This window comes from Pteropus alecto, unplaced genomic scaffold, assembly GCF_000325575.1.
Source record: "Pteropus alecto unplaced genomic scaffold, ASM32557v1 scaffold95, whole genome shotgun sequence".
NCBI classification, from domain to species: Eukaryota; Metazoa; Chordata; class Mammalia; order Chiroptera; family Pteropodidae; genus Pteropus; species Pteropus alecto.
In genome coordinates this window covers 18,073,446-18,087,471 of record NW_006441071.1, presented here as the reverse complement: position 1 = coordinate 18,087,471, position 14,026 = coordinate 18,073,446, and the positions used below count along the sequence as shown (strand labels likewise).

General features: G+C 36.2%; 1 protein-coding gene across 8 annotated transcripts in view; it reads left to right on the top strand.

The window, feature by feature from the left end:
- TRPM3 (transient receptor potential cation channel subfamily M member 3) overlaps positions 1–14,026 on the top strand; it is a 497,328-nt gene that overhangs the window by 275,611 nt on the left and 207,691 nt on the right. For 4 of the 8 annotated variants that reach the window (XM_006918428.2, XM_025051438.1, XM_025051437.1 and 1 more), the window contains one exon: positions 10,420–10,494. The exons of the other annotated variants lie outside the window; for them this stretch is intronic. In XM_006918428.2, the coding sequence (XP_006918490.1) occupies positions 10,420–10,494 (75 nt within the window). The remainder of the gene's footprint in view (positions 1–10,419; positions 10,495–14,026) is intronic. 8 annotated transcript variants of the gene reach the window in all.

Genomic DNA, 14,026 nt, shown 5'->3' with positions numbered 1-14,026 from the left:
CTACATTCTCCTCTGAATAATTTTGAAGGAAATTCAAAGATTCCTAAATTTTTTATTGTACTTCATGACTATAAATATTTTAGTACCAAACATTTTTTAAACTTGTGTTGACCACACACAGGGTAGATTTTAAAAGTATTTCCTTAACTCAGTAACAACATAATGACAAATAATGATCCAAGAATTCTTTAACAATTATTTCAAAAAATAAAAATTAAGAACTACTTATTGCATGCTAAAATTCAGCTAAAAATTTTAACAATCATCTTTTCTAATTCTAAGTTCTACTCTTAGCTGGCCAAAAATCATTTAAAAACTATATTTCCTAGCAATTCTTAAAAAGGAAGATTAGAAAAATCTTGTGGCTTTCTTTTAAGAGTGTGAAGGGAAGAATATAACATTTAGGAGAAGAGATCTTTGTCTATAGCGGGTGATGTCAGTTGAAAGTGACAGGGAGACTTGGAATTTCAGGACATCATAGCTCTGTGACATTAGACAAATGACTGTATGTCTCATCGACTTTGTGTTTCTGCAACTGTGAAGCAGGGACAGTAATTTCTTGCAGTGCTGAGATTAAGTGAATTCACATATGAAAGGATTCTTGCATGTGGCAGTTCAGAAAAGTTGGTTGCTTTCCTGACTTCATGGCACTGTGGGAAGCCACATTTATATAGCCTGGCCACCATAGGTTCCAACCTTAGTCCCAGAGCCTTTCATTAAAAGCCCATCAGAGTCCAGGGTGTTCATCAGAATATCTCTACCACACATAGAAACTAGTTGTGATTGTCAAGAAGTCATGTATCCCTGGATCCAAAGGGAAAAATGAGGCTCAAAGTTGTATTCTGGAAAATATCATACAGAATATAATTGTTCCTCCTGCCTAAGTAATTAATGATAATGGAGAAAATTTAATCTTTCTTTAGAGGTTCAAGGTATTTCAGTGTATGGGAGTAATTGTTATGAATGTCATTTAAGATTGTTGAGTACTCTTTGATGGTGTCAGAACTTGGACAAAATATGAATTGGCCCAGAATGTATCTTAAAAGTTTATATTTGGGCCAATATCAGATTTTCTTCTTGTAATTTACTATTTTATTAAAAAAAGATGACTGAAGAAAGAGAACAGAAATCTACTTCTCTTTGGGCTATGTTTGATTTAAGTGTTATTCTTTTGTGTATCAATTTTATTTTTGGTTTGGCCAGATGTAAAATTTTATTTGGAGTACAAGTCTAATATTGTGACTATCACCTTCAGTCGTCAGAAATTTTCTTATAAGACTAGAATTTTCTGAATTTGTCATCTCCCTCCTATAAAGGGAAATTTACTTCAGACTAAATCCAGTCTAAGGCATTATGTCTTCATGGCAGTTGTTATAGATACATTTTGTGATATTAATTGATGGGAGTGTCTGAATAGGTTTAGATTTCCTTAACCAGTGCTTTTGCTACTGTCAGGATTTGCTTGAAAGAGAATTTGATGTTCTATAATTTCTTTGCCCCAGAGTAACGATTGACATTTGAGTGTGGCCTCATCTGATGGAGCCACCAAAAGTACTTTTATCTAAAACAGCAGATTAAAACGGGCTTGGCATTTCTAAGTAAATAAGTAGCAGAAACAATTGCAGAATTCATAGAACATAATTCAATTTAGTATTTGAGAATATTGCTATTTAGAGTTCTCTGGAAAATGTATGTTTTATTAAGTAGTCCCTAAGCCAACATACCTATTCATATATGATTGTACTGACACAAACTAACAAAAATAATATTGTCCCCCAGTAGTACAGACTATCATCCTGCGAAGGTATGCTTTATATGGGAACAATTATTTCCCCTTTTCACTAATTTTTATTGTAGATGAGCCTCATTAACATGCTTATGTACACAGTGGGTCAACGTGGTAAAGTCCAATTGGTTACAGATTTTATTTTAAAAAGTTTATTTCTGTGAGGTGACATGCACCAATTTAAAGCATTTTGTTTCAGTGAAATTTTCATAATCAAAAAGAAGTATGCATGACTACATCATTTATGTCCTAGTTCTTTTACCACCATTTTTTGGTGATAATTCTTAAACATGGCTGTAGTAATTCTCAATTAGGGTGTCATTACCCCCACTAGGAGGCATTTTAAAATATCAGGAGAATTGGGGGGTTGACACAATTCCTGGTGTTTCTCAAGAGGAGGCAGGAATGTTGCTATGCTACCATATACAAGATAGTTTCACATGAAGAATTGCCTGGCCTAAATGCCAATCACATCCCTTAGGAACCATGCTCCTCAACGCCCTCCACCCTCCCGCCCTGCCCTGTCCTCGCCGACTATGTTTCCTTGAAGGTTTTTTTTTTTTGCTTTGTCTTTTTCTCAAATCTTTCCAACAGCCACCTCCCCACCACCACTCAATTCATCAGGGTCACACCCTTCCGAGATATTCGACCCTAGTTTAAAGATATATTGTGGAAGCAACAGCAATAGTGATCCAGCGGTAAGATTAAAAATCTTTAACAACCTGTAAAGACTTCGGCATCCTAAATCCATCCACAGCACAGGCTGGATGTCAGCCCTAGTGTATCTCCTTCAGATCCTAATGTCACTTACTGTTGGGTACTTCTTCGTTATATCTAGTGTCATTTGTTCTGAATCTGTTCTCTCCCGAGTGAGGACCAAAATCACTGTCTATGTTAGAGCTCTCAGCATATTCGAAAACTGTAAATGGACTTAAGCTGACCTTTCTGCTATAATGGCTATAAGGAAGATGTTTTTCATTTGGAGAGACACACTGATCTGCTTAACAGGCAGAACTGACTCACGAAATAAATCAGCATTTCCAATTCAGCAGTACCTGCTCTTAGTACCACTGCTTTATATGTTTCAGGCTCAGTGACTCTAGAAATGTACTCAGTGATGGGCGCTCCCCTGTCCTTGATGCCCAGAGAAATCCTCCAGTTACTAGCTGATTTGAGGGTATAGACAGAGGCCCACATATGTGTTATATTACCCATAGACTCCTGGAGAACCTACTCCTAGAATTCATTTTCCAAGGAATATTTTAATAAGCCAAGGTTCTAGTAGAAAGAAGGATTTGAAATTGAATACAAAGCAAACTCTAAATTTTCATCAATAAATCACTGAGAATTATGTTGGACATAAGGGAGCAGGGCAGTAATATAAATCTTAAATGAATTAATAAATTCATGAAATAAAACACCATAAAGCAGTGCTTTTTAAAAATTCCCCTTCATTTCTGGTGTATGTCTTTCATTTCCCTGGACTGTAGTAGACCCCTTTTACATATTACTATTTTTCTATTGTAAAATTATGAAGCCAACTTACCCTGGAAATTTAACATAGATGATCTAAAGAGTATACCATTGACATCCCTAAGAGATTTACCAACCTCTCCAAGACCAAAACTAACGTTAATGTTGTGAGTAATAAGTGCTCAATAAAGAGCTGCTGATATGTCATGAAAGAAATTTAAGCGATTTGACCCACTCATATTATTATATAAAATGCATGAATTTACAGTTTCAAAAAAGTTCCAAAACTGTCTTAGCAACAGCAGCATCATCGAAATAAGCATACAGCTTCCCAGGAGGCTATTTTAAAGGACTGTAATAATTTACATATAAATGAATGATATATCATAAATAATATGTATGTTACTTATTTTTATTCTTATTATGATTGTTAAGTCGGTCTCGCTTCTTTGTATTTATAACAAATCCAGAGGGGCCAAGCTCAAAGTGGTCAATAGTAGCACAGGGAAGAAGGCAGGTGCCAAGGAGAAGATATAATGTATGAGTTACATGAGAGTTTCTTTGGAAAGTTTTCCATTTGGGAGTAAATTGGATATCCATACAGTAAGAATTGGCATGAGACCATTGGGTCCCTAATCCACGATTGACATTGCCAAGCTGGCATGATACTTTTCTCACTGAGCCTTGTCCTAGCTCAGACCCATTTCGCATTCATTAGAACACAGGTTTTGCTGCTGTAATAATGATTCAAAATGGATGCCTGACTGATATAGGAGTTTATTCTTTACATGTACATTATTCTGAACATGAGCCCACATCTGACCTGGTAGCCTCACAGTGTAGAGGGCTCAGAACTTTTGCTCTGCCCATCCCTATTTTCATGGCCCATGCAAGTTCACCATTATATCTACATTCTGGCCAGAAGGAATCAGGAAGAAGGAGCAAGGGAAAAATTATAACCCTTTCTTTAAAAAGCACAATAAGAAAGCCATAGGCACCATTTTGGCTTATATCCTGTGTGCCAATATTTAGATGCGTATTCCCACCTAACTAAAAAGGGGTTCAAAATTGTAGTCTTTATCCTGAGCAAACACATAGCTGGCTAAATTCTACTACTATGAAGGAAGGGAAGAATAGATGTTGGGGTACAACTAGTAGTTTTTATACTCCACCTTTTCAGCATAGCATTCCAAATGGTTATTAAGAAGTGATTGGAGTTGGCACATGAGATAAAATGTATCTGTCATTCATAAATAAGATATACCTATATGTTCCAATATGTTCATTGAGAAACCTTGTCCATAAATAGCTCCTGTAGCATATGCTTCATATTTTGCCGTGTCACTCTTCACCTGTGAGTTTTTTAGTGATATATAGTTAAAGAGTCTTGCCCTAGCTTTGGAAATTAACATTTCCCCTGGGAATCAGATTGAGACAAGCTGTCTAAAATTATATAGATTTTTTTATACCATCCCGGTTTAGTTAACTTTTTAAGCTAACTCAAACAGAATCCCCTTATCCTCAAAGTACTTGCATATGCCATCTATGTATAATGCATGTACATTTCATAATGGATTCTTAGCCACGTATTTTGTTACACATCATTTGATAACATTTTAAATCCCAAAATATTAAAAATGAATAGAACAGACACTATGCTTCTACAACACTGTCCTGTTAATATTAATGTTTCAAAGATAAATCCTGGACCTGTGCATGACTGTAATGTCGATAACCCGCAATAGAATGGAGGTTGGTCAGCCTCTCAGATCCATCCTGAGAAGGAAAGATTGTAACTGGACTGTGGGAATAAGAGCGGCCCATCTTCCAACTTTGTTGAGTGAATGTTTGACAAGACCTGATGAGCAGATGAGTTCGAGAGGGATTTGAAGCTTTCTTATACCAATTATCCAATCTGACATTCCTACATTTTAATAACCCCTAAGTGATAACTAATAATTTTGCAAGGTACCCCTGAAGCGCTCTTGAAATCTTCTGAATGCCAGGAAATATATAACTGAGAGTATTTGCTGACACTGGCAGTTATTAAGATTAATTAGTAGTGCTGCTCTTAACAGACGGTGAATTGGGTCACCTTGTTTAGACACCAAGAAACACGTGTGATTATTGATCCAACCTTGGTTAATTTTTTTAATTGTAGCTCCTGTTATTCAATGAAACTTTAAAGGTGGAGCTTTAAGACAGTTGCAATTCCCCTTCTATCTTGCTAAGTGAATAAAGTCTAGAGGATCTATTGCCTTACAGATTTAGTGAAACCACAGGCAAGCACTTTGAAAATAAACCTCACCTTTTCTCTCTGGATACTCCGTATGTAGGACAGTTTCTTTGCCTTTTTTCTGCCTTGCCTAGTATATTTTTCCTTAATCTTTTTATAATAGCAAACTTAGAGTTATTGTGACTTTTTTATTCCACAAGCTGTTTCTGTGGAAAATAGATTCAAAGTTTAGAAACCCCATTAGAACATACTGTAAAGAAATTCAATAAACAAATGGCAAAGCAGAGAAAAGATTTGCTACCATAACAAAAGGCTTATTTCTGTAATAATCAAAGAGCATCTATAGATCCAAAAAAAAAGTCCTGTAAGAAAAATGGGCAAAATATATCAACAGAAAGATCACAGGGAAGAAAATACAAATGCTCAGCCTCACTCAAAATTAAAGAAATGAAAATTAAGAGAACAATGAAATGGTTTTTAACCTATCAGACTGGCAAAACACAAAGTTTAAAAATGTCTAGTGTCAATAAATGTAATCTACGGAAATATGTGCTGGTGTGTGTGTAAATATTAAATTTTAAATGTAATTTTACTACTAGGAATTTATTCTATGCACATTTATTGCAATATTGTTTACAGTAATAAACATGGAAATAACCCAAAGATTCACCAATGAGTGACTAATTATATTATATGTAGACATACAGCAAAATACCTCAAAGTTATTATAAATAATGCAATAGCTCTGTTTGGGAAAGATATACAAGGGTAATATTTTTTTCCTTTTCTAAAGTTAAAAACCTTTTGTACAATAGCAGAACTGTGTGTTTATGGTCACATTTGTGCTTTTAAAATTAGACATGTATATATACATATACATGCATAGGTATAAAATATCTGAAAGGACACAGGTGAACAATTGTTAACTAACAATTTCTAGGGAATGAGACTTTAGGTGGGAGAGGTAAGATAAGAATTGACACTTTCTACTTATACCTTGAAAAAACCTCTCATTTTTTTTTTGACCACGAGCAAACATTGTTTTTACAAGAGAGAGAAAGAGCAAGAGAGAGAGAGAGAAGAAAAAGGGATGGAGCAAGAGAAGGATGAAAGGAAAGAAGAAAAGCAATGAAGAAGGGAGGGATAGAAGGAAGAGGGAGGGAGGGGGAAAGAAATCTTTGGAAGTAGTCAGCCTATTCCTGTAATCTAGGAGTTTGGTGCCTTCCCCCTCCAAGTGTATGTGCATTCTTCTTGACCTGTGGGTGAGGAACCAGCACAGCTGTGTTTGGCATTCCTTGTTTCCTCTCGCTCAGTCTGCTGGCAATTCTCCGCTCCTTCTAAGACAAAAGGGTTGACTCAGAAAACCTAAGTGGAGAGGCTGGTTAAGCACACACCATAGAGAATAATATTCTCAAATCCTACGTAAAGTATGTGCATAAAAATTATGAAACCAATGTAACAGGTTTGATGCTTACATTGGATAATAACTGAACTCAAAGCAAGATCATCTTCCCTATTAGGAGTCGGTGAATGATGAAGCAACCTAAATTTATTTCCAATTCTTAGCCATAACCAGGTAGCCTAGTATAATGGAGCTACCAAAATATTTCCTACTTTTGTATCTATACCAGAAGTACAGTCAAATAGAGTTAGAATTGTTCATTTTCCCTTCATCATGCTTCTGGGCACCCCAAAGTCTGGCTCCCTGCTCCCTAGGTCCTACTCCCTGTGATGGAGCTGTCTTACTCAACAGCTCATTCAACAGCTGTTTCATGTTGAAGATTGTCTGTAATGCTCACTGCAGAAACAGTGGCTCCCACTGTTTCTTTATTCCTCTATACTTTTAAGATGCTTCATAGGGAGCCAAAATACATGTCAGAGTTCTTCAGCTTTTCAAAATGTGACAAAATGAGGACTTGAAATATCTGTCATTTAAAATAAGTAGTAATTGCTCTCTCTGTTCTATTTTCCCTTGACAATACTTCTGTTACTCTACCAGTGTTTGCTTGGGCACCTACAATATACAAAGCAAGGGGCTGCAAGATAAATAAGCCATAGCAATAAGTAATCTTTACTGAGTGCTATTCTAAACACTTTACAAGAAATAACTGAATTAATCCGTATAAAAACTTATGAAGTGGGTACCATTATTATTATCCCTACTGACCAATAAAAAAACTGAGGCCCAGAAAGGTCAAGCAATAGCCCCCAAGGTCAGATTTTTAATACATGGAAGTCCCAAGACGTCCACCTGCGTTCATTCACTGTGCTCTATTGCCTCTCGGTATGCAAAGACCCACATTATAAAGCACCAAGTGTTAAATGCCCTTTAATGATATGAAGTACAATGAGAATTCAGACATAGACCATATCTTGGTGGAATATTCATGGGGGTATGTGGCCGAAGTGTTTTAAGGAAAATCTTGATAAGTAGAATGTAGGTAATGATTGCAAGCAGTGCAAGTGAAAAGTTTTGACATCCAGAAATTTAGTGAACAGCATAGGGTCTAATTAAATTTATTTTTATCAAATTATTTGTCCTCTCTGAATAAGCAAAATTTCAGCTGCAAATATAAATAAAGATCACATGTGAACTAGGGTTAATTTTTTAGGAAATACAATTATTAGAATGATAAGGAAAAGGTATATATGTTTCACCATTTCCCTTGATCAACTCTTCTTAATAGGGCAATGTGAAGATAAACTATAGAATAATATGATAAGTGGGATATTACGTATTTATTATAGATATAGAAATAGAGATATATCTTTATAGATATAGGTGTATCTCTGTATCTATACATTATCACTAAATATTTTTTTTTTATGTATGTATTTTTTTTCACCAGTTCAATGCCTTTATCTTCCAGATAGAAAAGCCCACTTGGGAAAGGTCAGTGTCCTCCCTAAACTTGCACAGTGAATTAAGTGGCATGGCTTTTATCTGAACTCAGGACTTCACATTTCTAGTCTGCAGCTCTTTGCTCATCATTGTCACTATCTTAGTTTAGGAGGCATTTTTTTTTTTTTTATTCTATGTAACACAGCACAAGGAAAATTAAAATAAAAAAAGGTTTTCCATGCTACTTAGAGCACCAGGCTTATTTGACGCAAAATCCTTAGTCCTTTATTCCCTCATTTTTCCCTTTGAGACTGTTTTCTTCATTCCGTCCTGAAGGGTAGTTAAGGAACTATCAAGGCATTTGGGGTCACAATCAATAGATACCTGATATCCAGACATTTTCATTTTTAACCCTGTAACAAATCTTCAACAATCTAGTTGATCTTCACTAAAATGTCATTTTAACTTTTGCTCATTAGGATTTGGTAACTGGAGGGATAAAAGAAATAAACTGAAAATGCCAGCGTGCCGTTCACTCTGCAGGGAGGACATAGCTAATCCAATTTTGGGCTTGATTCCATAAACAAATGCTTGTGCTACGTTTCCAGTAGGGTTTGTGTTGTTGTCTATTTGAGGCTTTGCTCATAGTGTTTAGTAAGCAGTCTAATTGTCCTACACAGTGGTAGAGCAGCCTAGGGAGGCGTGTGCTCCCAAGCTGAATTTATGTTCTCAGGAACATGCTAATTAGTAACTTTCCAGAAAATATATAGTAATTACTCTTGGCTTGTTATTTTGCAAACTATTGAGAATCTAGAGGAACCAACCTTATATTTTGTGCTTTGAGAGATATTGCTTTATGCTTTCCCCCAGTGAATACATTTTATGCAAAGGCAGCTCTGCCAGGTTTTGGGCAGTGAGGAATTACCAAGCGATATTTTATGAACAGTGGGGTGTGAACCTACTATGCCTTTCACCAACCAGCTACCCCCTACCCAACCACCAGCTGCCAACTGCTACACGTTGAGGCTGCTCTACGAGTTTGGCTTTATCCTAGGGAGCTAGGGCCAGAAAACCTAACTCGAGGATCTGAAGCCCTCCATAAATGTTTCTAGGGAAGGAACAAAAAAGGGCAGGGCAGAGCTGCTCATACTCAGAGGATTCTCCTACATTTGAAATGAGATACTGCCTGAGTCGTCTAGCCCAAAGCTAGCTTGTTTAGTCAGTTAACAACTCCAGAGACATGTTTTATTATTAAATTCATCTCTCAATTAGGGATAGAATAGACAAATTGGTAGGAAATCTATTATAATGAAATGGCTTTCATGACTTTTTTAAAGATAGATATGTACATACATAAAATGAAAGATGACATAGATATATATGACAGATAGATATTATATATATATGACTATATCTATTTATCTATCTGTCTAATTAGTCATTTTCTTGGCCAATGAGAGAATGGAAGGAAATGTGGTGATCTCTTCAGTAAATAATATTACATATATTGAACGACATGATGACATTGGTTTCGGTTGAGCACATTAGCCTCTGAAAAAGCACTTCTTTTAGGTCAAAAGTATCCAATCACCTGAGAATAGGACATTTATCTCCAGAAATTAGAAATATTTTTAAAAGAATGGAGAGGGGAATCTGATTCTTATTCAGTCTTGGAAAACACAGATTTGAAAGATTCATAATTATTATTATAATTAGTATAACAACAACTAACATATCTTGAGGAATTGACTAAGTGCTAAGCATTATTGCAAGCAGCTAACATGAATTAATTCACTTAACCCTTTCGTTACCAGGACAGTCACCTGGGCTGAAACATATAATGAAGGATACTTCCTCCAGCAAAGGCGATGTTGATTTTAAGGACATGTTTAATCAAAGGAGTGATAGGATAAGATATAGCTGGTATAGAAGGGCCATTTGGTGCTTTGCTTAAGTCTGAATGTGCAACTTGAGTTGCCATCACATGTATAAAATTATTTAAATTAGGCGATCAGTCTCTTTAATAAAATGTGTATCTGACCATTGGGTTGTAGAAATTTCAAAGATTTTATTTTTTGACAGGATGCCTGCCGTTTTTCTCTCTTGACTCCCGCTTGTTTTATTCATTTTGGGGTAGTTGCCAATTAGACCAAATTGGTAAGTATAATTAATGGACAAAAGTTTCTTCTTAAACCCCAACCAAGAAAATTAACCATAGAAACATTCATTTTCTCTAAAAATTCCTAACAATATTCTTTCCTGTGACTGCTTTTTATCTCTATCCCATCTAAGATAACCAACTGCATCAGAGATTAGTTACTCCCTATTACTTATCATCCTAAAATACCACATTAGACACAGAGGAGGGAAATGAGCATTTTATGAGGTTTTAGTATGTTCTAGGCACTATGCTAGGTATTTTCATACACACTATCTCTCTTAATACTCAGAAAAACGTTCAAGATAAAAATTATTATCTTCCTAGGTACAAACCTAGGCTAATGTGAATCTAAAACTCTTGCTTTTTTCACCCCACACAAAGAAGCATTTTTTCTTTTGAAAAGACACTCCTCTAAAATCCTGTTACCTTGGAGGATTCGGAGGTCATTATTTCATTCAACAACTATTTGAACTCAAACGCTATGCGTTTGAGCATTGGTTTGAGCATTGATTTAGTTGGAATTAGCCATTGGCAGAACTTTGGGTAGAGGATGGCGGTTAGCGACGAGATGATGGAGGAATTCACAAGAACAGCACAAGGGGGAAGTACAACTGGGTGATGACATGGAGGGTGGGGATGGAGACAGACAAAGGAGCTCCTGATCCTGTATCCATGGCTACAGTCTTTCTTCATGTGACTCGTGGACTTCCCTTTGTCATCCTATGCCTGAGAATATATGAAGGAGGCTGGGAAGGCAAAGGGACGTTCAATTGTCATCACTGGCATCTTTTTTGATCATTGTACCATCATCAAATGCATTGGGGTAACCATAACATGAGATGTTCCATCACTGAGCCCATAACTATTCCATGAGATTAACAACTCTATAAGTTAAAGGTCATAGTAGAACTTCATCTAGAGAGCCCTGGAAGTAGGAAGCAGTGAATTTATATTCACTGGGTTCAAACCACATGACCTGAGAATGAAGTTAAACTTCCTCTGGGCAGGTTACATGTACATCAGAAACATATCATTGCATTTGTGGATGTTCTAACTTGTTCAGTCCAATCATTCATACTTGGTACTACCGGTAGACTCAACCAATCAAGTACAAGACCATTCAAAATACAAATACCAAATTCATGATCAGTTAGTTACCTTTGGACTGTGATGACTTGTCATTTTTCAGATGCTTTCAACTGAACATGCTATTCAAAGTTTCCTCTGCCTTTTAGATAATTTTCCCTCTAAAAATAGGTTGTGTGAAGAAGATAGCACAGTTTAACCATATGCTCTCTCATCATCTTAGGAACTGTCTTATCACAAGTTGGCTGTGTCACTGGGATGTTTGGCATGCTTGTTAACAAAAAAATCACTTTGTCAATCAAGATAATAATGGAGTCAAAAGAATAATGTTGGGAGAATAGAACAAATTTTAGTGAAACCTGTTTCTTGGTGTTTGCCTGTCTTGTTTATCTGACTCATTTTTCAGTTCAAGCTAGGAGCTCTCTCTCTTTTTTAGGAAAGAGCCTTTTCCACATTAAAATTAATTGTTCAGGGACTGGGACTGTTCTGTAAACAAATGAATCTGAACAGAGGAACGATCCACAATTCTGATAAGATTTCCTAGGCTCATTTACATGCAGGGAAGAATGCTGAGATCTTCTTTCAGATTAGAAAGATTTGGGTTGCAGACATTTGACTGGCATTTAGTTGGTCTCAAAGTCAGCAAAATTTACTTTGCTGGTCAGATCTAATAGGCTCCTCTCATGAGGAACATAATCCTTCTTGCCAAGACCCAATCTCTTCCTTGTCTCACTACTTAAAGACCTTCCATATCTTTTTATCTCTTGTTTTTCTAGCATCTTCTCCTTCCATAGTGCATGTGGACCTTATGTTTCACCCATTCCCTTGAATGACATACCGTCAGATGTGTTTTGTCCTGTTTTGATATTTGGTGAAATTCCAGCCTCCCTGCTGTACTTACTCGCAAAAACCTACACTCCAAGTCTCAGATGAAAAATCTCTTACATGAAAACTTACCAGAAACCCGCGACACACGCACACCTAGGATCAGTTATCCACCATATTCTCCGTGTTCCCATAGCACTATGGGTAAACTTCTGTCATAGCATTGCCTATTCTGGTAGAGTGGTTATCTGTCTACCTACCTGCACTGCCCCCATCACCTGTAGATTGTGAGCTCCTTGTGAGTAGAGGCTGAGTCTTACTCATTTTTTCATCCTGCAAAACCAAGCACAGTGCCTGGCACATGCAGGTAGGTGCCCAATAAATTATTATTGTAAACATCAATATTTGGTTTTCTGGCCTCATTTTTAGCTCTGGTTTCCAGCTTGACATAAAAATATAATAGAAAAGCTTAGATATTAAAAAGCTATAAAGGAAGGACAACTAATAAAACAATAATACTTAGAAAGACTCAGAGAAGGTAAATGAATAGGGACACGTACAGGGAAAGACCACCAGGCATGCTTCTAACTGTCATGGGCATGAAAGCATTTACCCTGGGAAATGACTGTTCCTGTTGAACTGAGATTGTTAAAATATTTCTATCTTATGAATTTAGAGAGTCTAAGAATATGAATATATCTACATATATACATATGTGTGTGTATGTATGTATGTGTATATATATATATAGTAGATGCTAATGCCATCATGGCTTCATTATTTTTATTTATGCAGAAAAAGAAGTACTTATTGACTTTTTCTCACTTATTTAAAATGATAATTGGCCATGGCTGCTTTTCAGTCTAGATTAGGATCAACCCACTTAAGAGAAATGCATAGCTAACATTGAAAAGTTAGACAAACATAAAATTAATGGGAAAACTTGTGCTGGCTGAGTACTTTTCTGCTATAATCAACAATTTTACAGTGGGATATATTTAGAGAAGATAAGCTATCTCATTCTCTAGGGATCTTTAAAAAAGTGGACTGAAATTTTAATTCACTTGAGATGGATAAGGGCAGCAAATTTATCATAGAATTCTTCAAAGTCTCTTCTTAGGATGGAAAATAATTTGCTCATCCCTTCAAAAACTTATTTGGCACATTTCAGACCATTAAAACTAATGGATGTAAAACTGAAATGTAATTCATATAGGCTTGCACAATGACTAGGAATAGTGCTCCCAAGATGTCACTAATAGAGTTTTCATATATTTTATAAAATAAAAATCTTTTAACTTTGAACCTTTAGCTAAAGATCATTAACCCTTGAGAAAAAGTAGAATAAGAGAGATGGTGTGCTGTATTACTGCCCAAATAAGCAAACAGCTGATTTTTTTTTTTTCTTTTTTGGCATTGATAGCTGAAACAAATAAGCAGCTCTTCTCCTCACTGAACAGGGATCCCCACTCTGTGAAAAGGCCAGATTTCAGAAGCTGCATGGCGTTCCACATGCCACAACCCTGCAGGCAGGCACTGAAGTCATAATCTCAGGCAGAGGAATCAACAGTTCTCTTTGGCTAACGAGCCTCCACATCTCTGGGTCCACATGGGGCT